At 45.6% G+C, this 19,956-nt stretch overlaps 1 protein-coding gene across 2 annotated transcripts in view; it reads left to right on the forward strand.

Moving 5' to 3' along the window:
- LOC135525620 (nesprin-3-like) overlaps positions 1 to 17,937 on the forward strand; it is a 55,582-nt gene extending 37,645 nt beyond the window's left edge. The window contains exons 15-19 of one of the 2 annotated variants that reach the window (XM_064953349.1): positions 772 to 2,905; positions 3,153 to 3,311; positions 6,957 to 7,145; positions 8,484 to 8,531; positions 15,046 to 17,937. In XM_064953349.1, the coding sequence (XP_064809421.1) occupies positions 772 to 2,905; positions 3,153 to 3,311; positions 6,957 to 7,145; positions 8,484 to 8,531; positions 15,046 to 15,234 (2,719 nt within the window). In that variant the 3' untranslated portion in view covers positions 15,235 to 17,937. The remainder of the gene's footprint in view (positions 1 to 771; positions 2,906 to 3,152; positions 3,312 to 6,956; positions 7,146 to 8,483; positions 8,532 to 15,045) is intronic. The other variant, XM_064953350.1, reaches the window with a different exon arrangement.
- The last annotated feature ends 2,019 nt before the right edge of the window (positions 17,938 to 19,956 follow it).

A 19,956-nucleotide genomic window follows, 5' to 3' on the forward strand; every position in this document is an offset into this window, starting at 1 on the left:
AGCTATGCAGGTCTATGACATCTGCCACTCGAGTGAATGATAGGGTTTCTAAGGGAGAAGTAATCTAGCACTACTACTACTACTACTACTACTGCTACTACTCATACTACTAGTCCTACTACTCCTACTATTAGTCCTACTACTACTAGTCTTATTACTACTGCTATTACTACTACTAGTCCTACTACTACTACTACTACTACTACTACTACTACTACTACTAGTCCTACTACTACTATTACTACTACTACTACTACTACTACTACTAGTCCTGCTACTACTACGAGTCCTACTACTACTACTACTATTAGTTATACTACTACTACTAATACTACTACTAATACAACTACTAATTCTATAGCTATGCAGGTCTATGACATCTGCCACTCAAGTGAATGATAGGGTCTCTAAGGGAGAAGTAATCTAGCACTACTACTACTACTACTACTACTACTACTACTCCTACTGCTACTACTCATACTCTACTCATACTAGTCCTACTACTACTACTACTAGTCCTCCTACTACTACTACTACTACTACTACTACTACTAGTAGTCCTACTACTACAGCTGTAGTTTAGTGGATTTCAGTTGAGGTCCTCGACAACCTCTTACGGCTTGTGCACATTTATCTCCAAAACCCTTCTACATAAAAGTAATTATATTACATATGCTGTCCCTGCATTTGGGTGAAAAGTATTTAATGCGGCCAATTGCACAATCTTAAGAGATGCCTTCAGTACTGACTGTCTGTTGTTCCGATCTCCAGGCTGCTGAATGGGCACAGCTCTGAGGACCCTGACTTAGACACCCAGAGGGAGAGAGGCCAGGCTGGGGAGAGGCCAGGCCCAGGCAGGGAGCTCTTTCCTGGGGAGGGAGGAGACATGATCAAAGATAGTGGCTCCAGCAGCAGTAGGGAGGGTGCTCCAGAGAGATCCCCAGGAGAGGGCCATGGGGTCTGGCTCTCTCAGAGCTCTGGGGTAGGGGCTGGGAGAGGGGGAAGAACAGGGTTAGGAGGAAGGTTAGAGCGAGGGGAAGGAGGGGAGAGTTTTGGAGCAGAAGAGGGTATTTGGGTCGAGGGAGCGTTTGAGGTTATGGATCTCTCTGAACATAGGGAGAGACAGGGCAGGGATCGACAGACTCTTGGTCAACAACTGAGTCCTATGACGTTAACCTTGGCGGGCAGTCAGAGACTGGGACAGGGCGGTGGGAGTGGTGACAGGGAGACGGAAAGGGAGAAGGAGAGGGGTGGCGGTGAGCACAGCCTGGGTGTAGAGGAGGTGGACTCCTCCATCGTTTGGAGAGGGGGGTACGGTCAGAGGGGAGAGGAGGGAACCACAGGGATGACATCAGGCCACACAAGGGGCAGAAGCACCCATGGTGGAGGACGATTGGTGGTGGTGGACTCTGGCTCCAGAGTTAGTGGGGAAGTGATGGACTCTGGCTCCAGGGTTAGCGGGGTGGTGGGGGACTCTGGCTCCAGGGTTAGTGGGGTAGTGGGGGACTCTGGCTCCAGGGTTAGCGGGGTGGTGGGAGAGTCTGGCTCCAGGGTTAGTGGGGTAGTGATGGACTCTGGCTCCAGGGTTAGCAGGGTGGTGGGGGACTCTGGCTCCAGGGTTAGTGGGGTAGTGGGGGACTCTGGCTCCAGGGTTAGTGGGGTAGTGGGGGACTCTGGCTCCAGGGTTAGCGGGGTAATGGGGGACTCTGGCTCCAGGGTTAGCGGGGTAGTGGGGGACTCTGGCCTCAGGGTTAGCGGGGTAGTGGGGGACTCTGGCTCCAGGGTTAGCGGGGTGGTGTGGGACTCTGGCTCCAGGGTTAGCGGGGTAGTGGGGGACTCTGGCTCCAGGGTTAGCGGGGTGGTGAGGGAGTCTGGCTCCAGGGTTAGCGGGGTAGTGATGGACTCTGGCTCCAGGGTTAGCGGGGTGGTGGGGGACTCTGGCTCCAGGGTTAGCGGGGTAGTGGGGGACTCTGGCCTCAGGGTTAGCGGGGTAGTGGGGGACTCTGGCTCCAGGGTTAGTGGGGTGGTGTGGGACTCTGGCTCCAGGGTTAGCGGGGTGGTGAGGGACTCTGGCTCCAGGGTTAGCGGGGTAGTGGGGGACTCTGGCTCCAGGGTTAGCGGGGTGGTGGGGGACTCTGGCTCCAGGGTTAGCGGGGTGGTGGGGGACTCGGGCTCCAGGGTTAGCGAGGTGGTGGGTGACTCTGGCTCCAGGGTTAGCGGAGTAGTGGGGGACTCTGGCTCCAGGGTTAGCGAGGTGGTGGGGGACTCTGGCTCCAGGGTTAGCGAAGTAGTGCGGGACTCTGGCTCCAGGGTTAGCGGGGTGGTGGGGGACTCTGGCTCCAGGGTTAGCGGAGTAGTGCGGGACTCTGGCTCCAGGGTTAGCGAGGTGGTGGGGGACTCTAGCTCCAGGGTTAGCGGGGTAGTGGGGGACTCTGGCTCCAGGGTTAGCGGAGTAGTGCGGGACTCTGGCTCCAGGGTTAGCGAGGTGGTGGGGGACTCTAGCTCCAGGGTTAGCGAGGTGGTGGGGGACTCTGGCTCCAGGGTTAGCGGGGTAGTGGGGGACTCTGGCTCCAGGGTTAGCGGGGTGGTGGTAGTAGATGTGTCTGAGTCCAGCAGTAGTGGGCAGACAGAGGAGTGTGTGGATGGGCAGAGGTCCAGAGGAATGGCTGAATCCCTGGCCATGGAGGTAGATGTGGGGTTAGGGTCAGGCTCTGGGTTAGAGCACGGCAGCAGAGGCAACTACGACAAGGGAACAGGTGGAATGAGAGACCACAGTGAAGGGGGACATCTGCGACACAGAGGCTTTTTCCCGCCTATCAAGACCAGGATGGAGGATTCAGTCATGGATGGTCTCACTGCTAGAAAACCCTCTGGAAGCCTACAGGGCTCAAGTCACCACACCACGGTCTGGTTTCTCCACCCATTATTTTACCTCCAATCACAATAACCACATTTTCTAGTTCATAAAGGAAGATATAAACTTCAAGTTGACATGCTATAGTTGACTTGTCTCTCAATACACTGTAACCCATATTCAACTGCCGTTATAAACTGAAATATTAAGTTAGCTAGCTGATTTTTTTTTTTGTTACATATATTTCCTATAGTAAGTTGATGTTGTTGCTGATCATGTTGTTGTTGGGGTCCTTCAGGCAGATGTTGGGGCAACCCTGAGTGCAGGGGACTATGAGGACAGGAGGAGGGAGTTTGAGGCCTGGCTACAGAAGGAGAACGGTACACTCTCAGGGATTCTGAGCACAGAGGGACTGCTGAGCACCAAAGAACTCAAGATCAGGCAGAACACACTCATGGTTGGTGCTGATGTTTCTTCTCAGAAATATACACTATTGCATTTCCAGTATTCCATTCCTGTTTTTATTTACACAAAAATGATAAGTTACTCCAGGTCTGTGTCCGTCTTATGGTTAGTAATGTGCATGCTACATGATAACTTCATAAAACGTGTATTTCATCTGGAGGACATTATGTTCAGAGTGCACCAAACAAAACCTTAGGATGGTATAAAATACCTTACAGCGAGGCCCTGACAAATTCACAAACCTTCTGGCCTTCCTCTAGAAGACTAAAATAACTTTTGGCAGCTGAATTGACAGACAGGTTACTTCCCAACCACAAGCTGCCTGACAGTCAGACAGGTTACATCCCAACAAGCTGCCTGACAGTCAGACAGGTTATATACCAAACCACAAGCTGCCTGGCAGTGAGACAGGTTACGTCCCAACCACAAGCTGCCTGACAGTCAGACAGGTTACATCCCAACAAGCTGCCTGACAGTCAGACAGGTTATGTCCCAACCACAAGCTGCTTGACAGTCAGACAGGTTATGTCCCAACCACAAGCTGCCTGACAGTCAGACAGGTTATGTCCCAACCACAGGCTGCCTGACAGTCAGACAGGTTATGTCCCAACCACAAGCTGCCTGACAGTCAGACAGGTTACGTCCCAACAAGCTGCCTGACAGTCAGACAGGTTACATCCCAACAAGCTGCCTGACAGTCAGACAGGTTACATCCCAACCACAAGCTGCCTGACAGTCAGACAGGTTACATCCCAACCACAAGCTGCCTGACAGTCAGACAGGTTACATCCCAACCACAAGCTGCCTGACAGTCAGACAGGTTACATCCCAACAAGCTGCCTGACAGTCAGACAGGTTATATACCAAACCACAAGCTGCCTGGCAGTGAGACAGGTTACGTCCCAACCACAAGCTGCCTGACAGTCAGACAGGTTACATCCCAACAAGCTGCCTGACAGTCAGACAGGTTATGTCCCAACCACAAGCTGCTTGACAGTCAGACAGGTTATGTCCCAACCACAAGCTGCCTGACAGTCAGACAGGTTATGTCCCAACCACAAGCTGCCTGACAGTCAGACAGGTTATGTCCCAACCACAAGCTGCCTGACAGTCAGACAGGTTACGTCCCAACAAGCTGCCTGACAGTCAGACAGGTTACATCCCAACAAGCTGCCTGACAGTCAGACAGGTTACATCCCAACCACAAGCTGCCTGACAGTCAGACAGGTTACATCCCAACCACAAGCTGCCTGACAGTCAGACAGGTTACATCCCAACCACAAGCTGCCTGACAGTCAGACAGGTTACATCCCAACAAGCTGCCTGACAGTCAGACAGGTTACATCACAACCACAAGCTGGCTGACAGTCAGACAGGTTACATCCCAACAAGCTGCCTGACAGTCAGACAGGTTACATCCCAACAAGCTGCCTGACAGTCAGACAGGTTACATCCCAACCACAAGCTGCCTGACAGTCAGACAGGTTACATCCCAACAAGCTGCCTGACAGTCAGACAGGTTACATCCCAACCACAAGCTGCCCGACAGTCAGACAGGTTACATCCCAACCACAAGCTGCCTGACAGTCAGACAGGTTACATCCCAACAAGCTGCCTGACAGTCAGACAGGTTATATACCAAACCACAAGCTGCCTGGCAGTGAGACAGGTTACGTCCCAACCACAAGCTGCCTGACAGTGAGACAGGTTACGTCCCAACCACAAGCTGCCTGACAGTCAGACAGGTTATATACCAAACCACAAGCTGCCTGGCAGTGAGACAGGTTACGTCCCAACCACAAGCTGCCTGACAGTCAGACAGGTTATGTCCCAACCACAAGCTGCCTGACAGTCAGACAGGTTACATCCCAACCACAAGCTGCCTGACAGTCAGACAGGTTACATCCCAACAAGCTGCCTGACAGTCAGACAGGTTACATCACAACCAAAATGGCACCCTATTCTCTATTTAGTGCACTACTTTTGAAATAGGGCTGTGGTCAAATATAGTGCACTATAAAGGGAATAGGGTGTCATTTGGGACACTAGCAGGCCATGTTGGTGGTTAGGATGTATATGTCAGTATGGGAGCACAGAGAACGCTTCAAATTCAGTCAGCAGACAGTGGACATTGATTCAAGGCAGACGGGGGATTGGAGATGTTTGATTGGGGATATACTGTGTGTGTTTCAATAGATATGAAGGATTATTGCTTCAGGATTTACTGCGGCCTGAATTCTCCTGTGCAAAGATCCTCTGTAGACATTACTTACTGACACATTGCTTATTATTATTACATGATGCAGCAATTCCCCTGCTTATCCCTCAGCCACATGCAACAGTTCTCTGTCCCCCTGTTGTTCTCTCCCCTTCTCTCTTCCCCCTCTCTCTCTTCCTCTCTCTTTCTGTCCCTCCCTCTCCAACTCCCCCTAACTCTCTTCCTCTCTCTTTCTGTCCCTCCCTCTCTGTCTCTTCCCCCTCTCTCTCTTCCTCTCTCTTTCTGTCCCTCCCTCTCTGTCTCTCCCACTCCCTTTCTTCCCCCTCTCTCTCTTCTCTCTTTCTATCCCTCCCTCTGTCTCTTCCCCCTCTCTCTCTTCCTCTCTCTTTCTGTCCCTCCCTCTGTCTCTTCCCCCTCTCTCTCTTCCTCTCTCTTTCTGTCCCTCCCTCTGTCTCTTCCCCCTCTCTCTCTTCCTCTCTCTTTCTGTCCCTCCCTCTCTGTCTCTCCCACTCTCTTTATTCCCCCTCTCTCTCTTCTCTCTTTCTGTCCCTTCCCCTCTCTCGTTCTTCCCCTCTCTCTCTCTCCCCTCTCTCTCTCTCTCCCCTCTCTCATTCTTCCCCCTCTCTCTCTTCCTCTCTCTTTCTGTCTCTCCCCCTCTCTCGTTTCTCCCCCTCTCTCTCGTTCTTCCCCCTCTCTCTCGTTCTTCCCCCTCTCTCTCTTCCTCTCTCTCCCCCTCTCTCATTCTTCCCCCTCTCTCTCTTCCTCTCTCTTTCTGTCCCTCCCTCTGTCTCTCCCACTCTCTTTATTCCCCCTCTCTCTCTTCTCTCTCTTTCTGTCCCTTCCCCTCTCTCATTCTTCCCCCTCTCTCTCTCTCTCCCCCTCTCTCTCTCCCCCTGTCTGTCTCTTCCCCCTCTCTCTCTTCCTCTCTCTTTCTGTCTCTCCCCCTCTCTCTCGTTCTTCCCCCTCTCTCTCGTTCTTCCCCTTCTCTCTCTTCCTCTCTCTTTCTGTCTCTCCCCCTCTCTTGTTCTTCCCCCTCTCTCTCGTTATTCCCCCTCTCTCTCTTCCTCTCTCTCTCCCCCTCTCTCTTTCTTCCCCCTCTCTCTCTTCCTCTCTCTTTCTGTCTCTCCCCCTCTCTCGTTCTTCCCCCTCTCTCTCCCCCCTCACTCATTCTTCCCCCTCTCTCTCTTCCCCTCTCTTTCTGTCTCTCCCCCTCTTTCATTCTTCCCCTCTCTCTTGTTCTTCCCCCTCTCTCTCTACTTCTCTCTCTCCCCCTCTCTCATTCTTCCCCCTCTCTCTCTTCCTCTCTCGTTCTATCCTTCCCTCTCTGTCTATTCCCCCTCTCTCTCTTCCTCTCTCGTTCTATCCCTCCCTCTGTCTCTTCCCCCTCTCTCTCACCCCTCCCTCTCCTCACTCCCACAGACCTTGCGGTCCAGTGTAGACTGGGGTCAGGAGCAGTTCCAGCTACTACTGATGACTTGGGCTGTAGCCGGGGCCAGGGCTGACCGTGGGGCTGAGGATGTGGGCATGGAGGAGATACGTTATCGCTGGATGCTCTACAAGTCCAAACTGAAGGATGTAGGAGACCTCAAGGCCCTGTTGAATGTCAAGGTAAACAATACTGTGCAAATATTGTATTGTGCCTCTAAAATGGCGCCCTATTCCCTTTTTATAGTGCCCTATTTTTGACTGGGACCTATTCATAGGTTGCACCTCTGTCACTCGGTCATGCCATTGTTCTGAACGTTTTCAAGCTGCCTTCTACCAGTGGTGTGATAGAGGTGCTCTGAAGTCGTGATAAGCCCAGTCATTCTGGACGGAGGCTAACGGCTGCCTGGGAATATGATTACGTTGCTAAAGTAGTCAAATATTTAGTAGGAAACAACTTTGCCAGCATTATCATGTCGTCAAATTTACTTTAGACAAATGGAAATGTTGTCATTAGCTAGCAAAGTTTTGCAAAAATAGCCAGCAATGCTAACGGTAGCTAGCTAAAAGCCAGTGTCCTCCCCTCAATCGTAGTTAATGTTATACTGCATCTAAAGTCAACCTGGCGACATCAAAATGATGACACAAGGTTTTCCTCCTAATTATTTGCCTCCCTTTGAAGGGCATTGTATTTCCAAGCCACTGTAATGCACTTTTGATGAAATCTTCATCAGCGCTCATTGATTATGCATTGTGTAGAATGCTCAGCTAGGCATCAGTCCAGAACGAAAGTTCAAAACAATATTGTGACGAAACAAGCCATGAATATATTGTAGCTCTGGACAAAAGTAGTGCAATATTTCGGGAATAGGGTGCTGTGTAAAATGTCCATCCAGCAGAGGGCGTTAAAGAGTATCCTATAAAAAAGAGATGATACATTGGTCTACCACAGGGATGAGCAACTTTGATGTTTTGGGGGCCACAAAAAAACGACATTTATCATGAGGGGTGGTTCTACATACCCACATCCATACCCCCCATCTTGCATTATAGTGTCATTGAAGAGGGGGGAAAACACATTTTAAAGTTTGTTTCCTGCAATTTTGCTATGGAGTTGGAGAGAAAAATTTGACTTTTACAGCTATTTTGCTGCAATTCTACACATTTTGCCATAAGGTGGAGGCAAATGTTTGACATTTTTAATATGATAACTGATGATCAAAGGGCCCCACCCCGGTTTGTAATTCAACCATTCCTACTACAAGTTTAGATAGCTGGCCGCCAGACTAACTTAACAATCTAAATGGTTTTTGCTGGCATGGACTAATTGAGTGACTGCTGATACACGACCAAATTTAGAAATTGCACCTTGTGTATTCTATTATTCTACCCCCCCCCCCCCCCATTCCCCTCCCTGGTCTTCCAGAAGGTAGCAGTGTATCATCAATGTTGGGTAATGGTCTGGCTGCACTGTTCTGTGTAAAGCACATGCAGTATATTGACCTGTATGTTTATTTCCAGCAGGGTGCCGGTGCTGCTGGCCGAGAGGAACACACCAGGACAGCGAAGGTACAGTTAACAATCGCTCTCAAAGATCTTGTCTTGGTCAAACATTCCTTTAATATTTAGTGTAGTTCAAACTGGAAAAAACTTGTGGCCTGGGCTGGTCTAGTGGTCTCAGCTGCAGCCTGAGGAATGCAAATATCTCTACAGTCAGTATCTGGATAATATGTGTGAAATGCTTGATAATATAAGTGATATCAACAGAGAAGTATATTTTCTGGGTGATTTTAAATATCGACTGGCTGTCATCCAGCTGCCCACTCAGGAAAAAACATCAAACTGCAACCAATGCCTGCAACCTGGAACAGGTTGTCAGTCAACCTACCAGGGTAGTTACAAACAGCACCGGAATGAAATCTTCAACATGTATTGATCACATTTTCACTAACGCTTCAGATATTTGCTTTAAAGCAGTATCCAAATCCATATGATGAGGTGAACAAAATATAATTGCCATATTTGGGAAAACCAAAGTTCCAAAGGCTGTACCTAATATAGTGTATAAGAGGTCATACAATACGTTTTGTAGTAATTCATATGTTGATGACGTAAAGAATATTTGCTGGTCTGTGGTGTGTAATGAGGAGCAACCAGACGCTGCAATTGATGCATTGATGAAACTACTTATTCCAGTTACTAATAAGCACGTATCCATTAAGAAAACAACTGTAAAACCTGTTAAATCCCCTTGGATTGATGAGGAAACTAAACATGTTATGGTTGAGAGGGATGAGGCAAAAGGTATGGAAATTAAGTCTGCCAGCCCAACCGATTGGCAAACGTACTGCAAATTTAACAAATCATGTGACTAAACTAATTAAAAACAAACTACACTATGAAACAAAGATAATTATATAACGAATGATAGTAAAAAGCTTTGGGGCACCTTAAATGACATTTTGGGTTTCAGGTTTGGGGAAATGAAACTCTAATTCTTTTATATTTTAAAATGTTGCCAGGCAATGCAGCTCTGTCTTGGGTTCTGCTGTGGTGCTGTGGTTGTGCAGCATTTCCTCTACAGGGAGCCAGGTTCTCCTGTGTCTACCCTTCTCAATGGAAAGGCTGTTCTCACTGAGCCTGTACTTTGTAAAAGTTTTTCTAAGGTTTTGATCAGTAACCATGGTCAAATAGTTAGCCATGGTGTACTGTCAATTTAGGGGCAGGTTGCACTGCATTGTGCTTTGTGCTTGTGTTTCCCAATAAGGAATGTAGTTTGACTGTGTTGTAATTTGTTTTATTCTGATTGATTGGATGTTCTGGTCCTGAGGCTTCAGTGTGTTAGTAGAACAAGTTTGTGAACCAGGACCAGCTGGATGAAGGCGCTCTTTTCTTTGCTCAGCTCTTGGCATTGCAGGGCTTGTTAATGATATGAGAGGGGGTCACTGTATTTGAGATGTTTCCGAAACTTAATTGCTCTTTTTTTAGTTTGTATTATTAGTGGATATTGGCATAATTCTGCCCTGCATGTATTGTTTGTAGTTTTCCTCTGGACATGTAGGAGAATCTTACAGAACTCTGCATGCAGTGTTTCAATTGGGTGTTTGTCCCATTTGGGTGAAATCTTGTTTTGCAAGTGGACCCACCACTTCGCTGCCATAAAGTGCAATTGGTTCAATTACATATTCAATTAGTTTTAGCCACATTTTAATATTTAAGTATTTCAATTTGAATTAGTCTTTTATTGGCGTAGAATGCCCTGCCGGCTTTCTCTCTCAGTTCATTTCCTGCTTTATTAAGGTGTCCAGTTGAGCTTATTTTTAAACCTAAGTAATTGTAGTCTGTGCAGTACTCTATATATTTTGTACCAATTGAGAACTTTGGTCTAATTCCCTGAGATCTGGATCTTCTCTGGAAAATCATTATTTTAGTATTTTTCGGGTTTACTGCCAGGGCCCAGGTCTGGCAGTACTGCTGTAGCAGGTCCAGGCTCTGCTGTAGGCCATGTGCTGTGGGTGACAGCATGTATAGGTCATCTGTGAAAATCAGGCATTTAACCTCTGAATTGTGGAGACTAACACCAGGGGCTGAGGATTTTTCTAGAATAGTGGCCAATTTGTTGATGTAAATATTGAAGAGTGCCGGGCTCAGATTACAACCCTGGCGAAGGCCCCGCCTCTGGTTAAAGACTTCTGTTATTTTCTTGCCAATTTTGATGCTGCACATATTGCCATTTAATTATGTCATTTGTTTAGCTCCCTACACCACTTTCAATAACTTTGTAGAACAGTACTGTATGCCAAATATAATCTAATTATTTTGGAAATCGATAAAGCAAGCATACATTTTGGTATTATTTTGGTGGACATGTCTATTAGGGTGTAAATGTGATTGGTCATGTGATGTTTTTTTATACATCCAATTAGGATTTTACTCAAGACATTGTGCTTATTAAGGAAGTTTAGAACTCTTACATTTATAATACTACAGAAAACCTTCCCCGGGTTTTGTCTCTGTCTCTGTCTCTCTCTTTACTGTTTCTCTGTCTCTGTCTCTTTCTGTCTCTCTCTTTCTCTGTCTCTCTTTCTCTGTCTCTCATTCTCTGTCTCTCTCTCTCTTTCTCTCTCTCTTTCTCTGTCTCTGTCTCTCTCTTTACTCTCTCTGTCTCTCTGTCTCTTTCTGTCGCTTTCTTTCTCTGTCTCTCTCTCTCTCTTTCTCTCTCTCTTTCTCTGTCTCTGTCTCTCTCTTTACCCTCTCTGTCTCTCTGTCTCTTTCTGTCGCTTTCTTTCTCTGTCTCTCTGTCTCTCTCTGTCTCTCTCTTTCTCTGTCTCTCTCTCTGTCTCTCTTTGTCTCTTTCTGTCTCTCTCGCTCTCTCTGTCTCTGTCTCTGTCTCGCTCTCTCTCTCTCTCTCTCTCTCTCTCTCTCTCTCTTGCTCTGTCTCTCTTGCTCTGTCTCTCTCTCTCTGTCTCTCTTGCTCTGTCTCTCTCTATCTCTCTCGCTCTGTCTCTCTCTCTCTGTCTCTCTTGCTCTGTCTCTCTCTCTCTTACTCTCTGTCTCTCTCGCTCTGTCTCTCGCTCTGTCTCTCGCTCTGTCTCTCTCTCTGTCTCTTGCTCTCTCTCATTCTGTCTCTTCTTATATAGCTCCTGGTCAGTAATTGGGGAGTCCAATGGATTTCCATTGTCCTCTATAGCTTTTTCTAATCCATTCACCTTCTCATGAATTTGACATTGTTCTGCGTGTGTTTGTCAATTTGAACGGTGTTGTAGAGTGTTTTAAAATGGGTTGTCCAATTTTGAAACAGAAGTTGTTTGTGTTTATGGACTCCTCAATTATTGTCAGCTGCTTGCTGTTGTACTGTGCTTTTTTGTTTCTGAGTGTACATTTATAGGGTTTTAAAGTCTCACAGTAATTAAGGTGTAAATCACCGTTATTTGTATATCTGCTTTTGGTATGCAAGTGGTTTTCCTTATAATTGTACAATCTGCATCAAACCAGTGGTCTTTTTTGTTTGTTTTTTATAATCAATTTCAGTTGTGCTTCTTTTGCCATGTTTTTTACTGATAGATTGATGCTAGATTGATGCATTCTTTACTCTTTCTCTGTCTCTTTCTGTCTCTCTCTCTGTCTCTCTCTGTCTCTCTCTCTACTCTCTCTCTCTCTTTACTCCGTCTCTCTCTTTACTCTCTCTCTGTCTCTCTCTTTACTCTCTCTCTGTCTCTGTCTCTCTCTTTACTGTATCTCTCTCTTTCTGTCTCTTTCTGTCTCTCTCTGTCTGTCTCTCTGTCTGTCTCTCTCTCTCTCTGTCTCTCTTTCTCTCTCTCTTTCTCTCTCTCTGTCTCTCGCTCTGTCTCTCGCTCTGTCTCTCTCTTTACTCTCTCGCTGTCTCTCTGTCTCTTTTTGTCTCTCTCTCTCTGTCTCTCTCTTTACTGTTTCTCTGTCTCTTTCTGTCTCTCTCTCTCTCTCTGCCTCTCTCTTTCTCTGTCTCTCTCTTTCTCTGTCTCTCTTTCTCTGTCTCTCTCTTTCTCTGTCTCTCTCTTTCTGTCTCGCTCTCTGTCTCGCTCTGTCTCTCACTTTCTCTGTCACTCTCACTCTCTCTGTCTCTCTCTTTCTCTGTCTCTCTCTTTCTCTCTCTCTCTTTACTCTCTCTCTGTCTGTCTCTCTCACTCTCTCTCTCTCTCTCCTTCTGTCTCTCTCTGTCTCTCTCTTTACTCTCTCGCTGTCTCTCTGTCTCTTTTTGTCTCTCTCTCTCTGTCTCTCTCTTTACTGTTTCTCTGTCTCTTTCTGTCTCTCTCTTTCTCTGTCTCTCTCTCTGCCTCTCCCTTTCGCTGTCTCTTTCTGTCTCTCTCTTTCTCTGTCTCTCTCTCTGCCTCTCCCTTTCTCTGTCTCTTCCTTTCTCTGTCTCTCTCCCTTTCTCTGTCTCTCTCCCTTTCTCTGTCTCTCTCTCTTTCTCTGTCTCTCTCTTTCTCTGTCTCTCTCTTTCTCTGTCTCTCTCTTTCTCTGTCTCTCTCTTTCTCTGTCTCTCTCTGTCTCTCTCTTTCTCTGTCTCTTTCTTTACTCTCTCTCTGTCTCTCTCTTTCTCTGTCTCTCTTTACTCTCTCTCTGTCTCTCTCTCACTCTCTCTCTCTCTCTCTCCTTCTGTCTCTCTCTCTGTCTCTCGCTTTACTCTCTCGCTGTCTCTCTGTCTCTTTTTGTCTCTCTCTCTGTCTCTGTCTCTCTCTTTACTGTTTCTCTGTCTCTTTCTGTCTCTCTCTTTCTCTGTCTCTCTCTTTCTCTGTCTCTCTCTTTCTCTGTCTCTCCCTTTCTCTGTCTCTCCCTTTCTCTGTCTCTCCCTTTCTCTGTCTCTCCCTTTCTCTGTCTCTCTCTCTCTCTCTCTCTGTCTCTCTCTTTCTCTGTCTCTTTCTTTACTGTCTCTCTGTCTCTGTCTTTCTCTGTCTTTCTCTGTCTGTCTCTGTCTGTCTGTCTGTCTCTCTCTCTCTCTCTCTGTCTCCTTCTGTCTCTTTCTGTCTCTCTCTTTCTCTGTCTCTCTCTTTCCATTGTCTCTCTCTTTCTCTGTCTCTTTCTTTCTCTGTCTCTCTTTCTCTGTCTCTCTCTTTACTCTCTCTTTGTCTCTCTCTTTCTCTGTCTCTCTTTCTCTCTCTCTCTTTGCGCTCTCTCTGTCTGTCTCTCTCACTCTCTCTCTCTTTCTCTGTCTGTCTCTCTCTCTCTCTCCTTCTGTCTCTCTCTCTGTCTCTTTACTCTCTCGCTGTCTCTCATTCTCTTTTTGTATCTCTCTCTGTCTCTCTCTGTCTCTGTCTCTCTCTTTCTCTGTCTCTCTCTTTCTCTGTCTCTCTCTTTCTCTGTCTCTCTCTTTCTCTGTCTCTCTCTTTCTCTGTCTTTCTCTGTCTCTCTTTCTCTGTCTCTCTCTTTCTCTGTCTCTCTCTTTCTCTGTCTCTCTCTTTCTGTCTGTCTCTCTCTTTCTGTCTCTGTCTCTCTCTTTCTCTCTCTGTCTCTCTCTGTCTGTCTCTCTCTCTCTCTGTCTGTCTCTCTCTCTCTCTCTGTCTCCTTCTGTCTCTTTCTTTCTCTGTCTCTCTTTCGCTCTCTCTCTTTCTCTGTCTCTCTCTTTCTCTCTGTCTCTCTCTTTACTCTCTCTCTGTCTCTCTGTCTCTTTTTGTCTCTCTCTCTGTCTCTGTCTCTCTCTTTACTGTTTCTCTGTCTCTGTTTCTTTCTGTCTCTGTCTCTCTCTTTCTCTGTCTCTCTCTTTCTCTCTCTCTCTTTCTGTCTCTTTCTTTCTCTGTCTCTCTCTTTACTCTCTCTCTGTCCCTCTCTTTACTGTTTCTCTGTCTCTTTCCCTCTCTTTTTACTGTTTCTCTGTCTCTGTCCCTCTCTTTACTGTTTCTCTGTCTCTTTCCCTTTCTTTACTGTTTCTCTGTCTCTTTCTGTCTCTCTTTCTCTGTCTCGCTCTCTGTCTCTCTCTTTCTCTGTCACTCTCTCTGTCTCTCTCTTTCTCTGTCTCTCTCTTTACTCTCTCTGTCTCTCTCTTTCTCTGTCTCTCTTTACTCTCTCTCTTTCTCTGTCTCTCTCTTTACTCTCTATGTCTCTCTCTCTCTTTGTCTCTCTTTCTCTGTCTCTTTCTTTCTCTCTCTCTCTGTCTCTCTCGCTCTGTCTCTCTCACTCTGTCTCTCTGTCTCTCAGTGAGCTGTGAACACAACGGGTGCATGGCTGGCTAAAAATAAGGAGGATAGCTAACTAAGTTTTCCCCCAGGTTGTTGATAAAGTAAAAATAACAGCAGACACAGATGAAATAAACTGGTGTGTCACTCACACAAAGTCTTGGCTGTTGATGGAGTTGTCTTGTTAAGATAGTGAGTATGAGTGAGTGGGTGAGGATTTTCTCGCTTCACTTGGAAGAACACTGTGTGTGTGTGTGTGTGTGTGTGTGTGTGTGTGTGTGTGTGTGTGTGTGTGTGTGTGTGTGTGTGTGTGTGTGTGTGTGTGTGTGTGTGTGTGTGTGTGTGTGTGTGTGTGTGTGTGTGTGTGTGTGTGTGTGTGTGTGTGTGTGTGTGTGTGTGTGTGTGTGTAACGTCTCCATATTGACTCCCTGCAGGAGAAGACTCCAGGCCTGCTGTACCGTGTGTGTCGGGTGGCCCTGCCCCTCTGGCTCCTGCTGTTGGCTCTGCTCCTCTTTGCCTTCTTCCTGCCCTGGATGGACGAAGCCTCCAGCTGCTCTCTGTCCAACAACTTCGCCCGCTCCTTCAACATCATGCTCCGTTACCACGGACCTCCACCCACATAGGAAAGGAGATATAGGATTATGAAGACCATTGCTCTTCACCCTCAATCCATTCTGTGCGTGTGTGTCAGTTTGGGTCAGTGAGTGTGTGTCAGTGTGTGAATGCGTTTCTGCTGTGTGTCAGTGTGTGGGTGGGTGACCTCAGCTGTTCTCACACAGTCAGGCCAATTCAGCTCCTCTATCACACAGGCTGGCAGCACTTCACAGAGAACAGCGCTCCACACTCCTATTCACACTACTACAGTAGCTAATGGCCACCAAACACCAAACACATAATTTTGGAGTAGGGAGCGGAGGTGATGTGGGATAAGGAGGTGGATTTGTATTGCCTTTATTTAAGGGGTGAAATGATGCTTACATGGTCTTAGATAACTTAGATAACTAACTGCGTGTGATCTGTCATATACCAAAAATACCTATCATGGTTTGCTGCCATTTTAAAGACTTGTGTGGATAACACTTTTTTAAACTGCCTTTAACCCTGATAAATAACATTATGCTTTTTCTTCTTGGATGAGTGTCAGATGTTTTTAAAGCTTTATTTTTAACCTGTACATGATGCCTGTTGCACAGATTACCCTTATCAATTGTATCACTGTGTTAATGACAGCCACGCGCTTCAAAGATCAGGAATAGTTGACATTCTAGATGCAGGATGTTCTCATGTCCACCGAAACACAATATCTGTTCTATCATGAGTCAACTCAAATCTAACACATACCGATGATGATTAAGCAAGTCAGTTAGTAATGGTATACAGGATGTCCCACTTCTGACTGTCCAAATATACATCCTACTTGTACTGTACTGTACTGTAGGCATGTTTCAACAATATGCTTCCCTTTCTCAAGGTTCTATGCTATATTTGAACACTTTCGTAATGATCCCTTGGCACAGTTAAACCGTTTGATGAATATAGCAATTATAAAGCCTTGTACTATGGCCCCTGACTTTTTCTTGGACCACAGAGTGTTCTAGATGCCAAATTTACTTTGGTTTTTATACGTAATGTTCAGCAGGGCCCAGATTATAAAATGGAAATAGCCGCTGTTATGGGAGAGGGGCCTTTTTTGAGCAGATTCTTAAAATGACGCAATGAACCTCTCAACCTCGACTTTTCCCCCTCTCGTTCTCTGTTGCTCGCTCGCGCTCTCTTTTTATCTCCCCTCTCTCTCCCCCTCTGTGTCTATCTCCCCTCTCTCCTCCTCCCCCCTCCCTCGCTCTCCTCCCTCTCCTCACTCCCACTGATCTTGCGGTCCAGTGTGGACCTCTGTCATTCATTCACTTTTCTATTTGTCCCTGTACGTGTGTTTTACTGACCTAAGGTTTGCTAGGGAAATGGAGACCAAATCCAGTTATTCTATTAGACACGTCTATCACACACGTCTTTATGAGGTTATAACCCACAAATAGCTTGCCAATGTTTTAAATTTGATTACGTTTGAACAGTTAGCTTTTGTTGGGAGTTGGGGACAGTGTGTGTTAGTTCGACTGAAGCCTGTCTCGTCTCAGAATGTTGAAGTATAATCTGTGTCTGTTCTCTGTCTGGGAAGGCCTGTCTTCGTCTGTCATCGTGAACGTTAAATGACTGAACAAGTTTAATAGAAGGAAAAAGTGCATGCCGGCCCTACTTGTACAAAACTGTATTGAAGGCATACATAATATTACAGTTGAGTGTATGCTGGATTTGAACTGAATATTTATACCACTCTACTGTTATCTATAAACAACTTATGCAATGCACTTCTTCAATATATTTATCCAACATATCTCTTAGGAGGCTTTTAAATGAATGTTAAACTTAAATACAATATATAGCACAAAATATCACCATACTTATACCACAGGGTAATATGCTGCATTCTTTTGAGTAGCAATGGCTACAGTGGGCCTACCTGCCAACTCTGCTTCTTGCACTGCTATATTGAGTAAGACACATATACAGCCTTTTACAATGGACACAGGTTCAAATGCCTAACCAGCCATGAACTGTATGTCTGTAGTCATACATGTGGACTTTCACTTGAACCTAAAGCAGTGCTCCTCTTGAAAGGATCTGGGAATCAAGGATAGGAGAAGGATAGTGGTGGGGGAAGAAGGTCACAGTTAGCCGGTTGCCAGTCTTTATAGCTACACTCCTTGACACGGAGTAGCCTTCAAGGAGTGGAATGTTAGCTAAACAGACACTGGTAACAGGCTAGGTCGGAATATTATAATGTACCGTAGCAGATTTAAGGTTACGGTAACTTTCAAAATTCCCAGGTTCTCTAAAAATCCTTGGAGGATTCTGGATTTCTTGCTTATTCCTTACGGATTCCGGCAATCTACCAACTGGGATTTCTGGAAAATCTGGGAATATTTGGAAAGTTACTAGAATTTTGCAACCCTAATTAGATTCCTCTGCAGTGTGTTATGGGCAGGAATAGCTTTACTCTGCTCTGCTAAATGTATTCAAAATGGTTTTAGCTTAGATTGGGAAAGTGTGTTATGCAAATTAGTATCTGCTTTACAAAAATCAAAGGCTTTTAAACACACATGTCGGCAGGAATGAAGATTCAAAACTTTTGTAAAACATTAAAATATTATACTCTATTTTGTTACTATATTTTGAAATGAACAAAATGCTTAATGTTTCAACACAGAGCTTTTATTTAACCAATATTTTTGTATTGTACTCAAACTGGAAATAAATATGCAATGTGTATACCTGACAGTGTCAATCATTGTTGAACCTATAGCCTACTGATCACTGGGAGCCAAGCCCACTGGGGAGCCAGGCCCACTGGGGAGCCAGGCCCACTGGGGAGCCAGGCCCACTGGGGAGCCAGGCCCAGCCAATCAGAATGAGTTTTTCCCCCACAAAAGGGCTTTATTACAGACAGAAATACTCCTCACTAACAGGGATGTAAATACATTTGTGCACAACATTTGAGAGAAATATGCTTTTTGTGCATATGCAACATTTCTGTTTTTTTTTTATTTCAGCTCCTGAAACATGGGACCAACACTTTACATGTTGCGTTTATATATTTGTTCAGTACAGAATCACTCATGATATATATATATTTCTCTCTCTCTCCATATTTCTCTCTCTTGCGCTCTCTTTTTCTCTCAATTTCAATTCAAATCAAGGGCTTTATTAGCATGGGAAACATGTGTTAACATTGCCAAAGCAAGTGAGGTAGATAATATATAAAGTGAATATATAAAGTGAAATAAACAATAAAAATTAACAGTAAACATTACACATACAGAAGTTTCAAAACAATAAAGACATTACAAATGTCATATTATATATATATATATATATATACAGTGTTTTAACAATGTACAAATGGTTAAAGGACACAAGATAAAATAAATAAGCATAAATATGGGTTGTATTTACAGTGGTGTTTGTTCTTCACTGGTTGCCCTTTTCTCGTGGCAACAGGTCACAAATCTTGCTGCTGTGATGGCACACTGTGGAATTTCAACCAGTAGATATGGGAGTTTATCAAAATTGGAATTGTTTTTGAATTCTTTGTGGATCTGTGTAATCTGAGGGAAATATGTCTCTCTAATATGGTCATACATTGGGCAGGAGGTTAAGAAGTGCAGCTCAGTTTCCACCTCATTTTGTGGGCAGTGAGCACATAGCCTGTCTTCTCTTGAGAGCCATGTCTGCCTACGGCGGCCTTTCTCAATAGCAAGGCTATGCTCACTGAGTCTGTACATAGTCAAAGCTTTCCTTAATTTTGGGTCAGTCACAGTTGTCAGGTATTCTGCCGCTGTGTACTCTCTGCTAAGGGCCAAATAGCATTCGAGTTTGCTCTGTTTTTTTGTTAATTCTTTCCAATGTGACAAGTAATTATCTTTTTGTTTTCTCATGATTTGGTTGGGTCTAATTGGGCTGCTGTCCTGGGGCTCTGTAGGGTGTGTTTGTTTTTGTGAACAGAGCCCCAGGACCAGCTTGCTTAGGGGAATCTTCTCCAGGTTCATCCCTCTGTAGGTGATGGCTTTGTTATGGAAGGTTTGGGAATCGCTTCCTTTTAGATGGTTATAGAATTTAACGGCTCTTTTCTGGATTTTGATAATTAGTGGGTATCGGCCTAATTCTGCTCTGCATGCATTATTTGGTGTTCTACGTTGTACTCTCTCTCTCTCTCTCTCATAGCTTTCTCCAGATCTCTCTGACATTATTTCTCTATTTTATATCATCGTTGACAGTATGACATTTTTAGATTTGGCACTAACAAGAGAGCCATTTCCTCACTAAAGCCAGTGTTATGATATTCAGGCCTACAGTACCGTGCTTATTGGTCTATTTTACTATACTGAGGTACCGTACACTCCACAGGAACTCTGCAGTTATGGGAAAACAGCTCAGGAACTCTGCAGTTATGGGAAAACAGCTCAGGAACTCTGCAGTTATGGGAAAACAGCTCAGGAACTCTGCAGTTATGGGAAAACAGCTCAGGAACTCTGCAGTTATGGGAAAACAGCTCAGGAGATTTGCAGTTGTGCTGTAGTATGACGTTCTCAGTAGATTCATTTGGCTGTGATTTAGGCCACCAGCGAAAGCAAGAGCAGCTCGTCTCATCTGAGAAATGCATATGGCTGCCTGCCAAAACATCTGATTTGTTAGAAATGAGCTCCAAAATCTACACACACACACAAACAAACCCTCCTGGCAGACAAACAATATTTACGTCTGGGGCTCAACCTGTGCATGACAAGCACTCA

Source organism: Oncorhynchus masou, chromosome 32, assembly GCF_036934945.1.
Source record: "Oncorhynchus masou masou isolate Uvic2021 chromosome 32, UVic_Omas_1.1, whole genome shotgun sequence".
Lineage (NCBI taxonomy): Eukaryota > Metazoa > Chordata > Actinopteri > Salmoniformes > Salmonidae > Oncorhynchus > Oncorhynchus masou.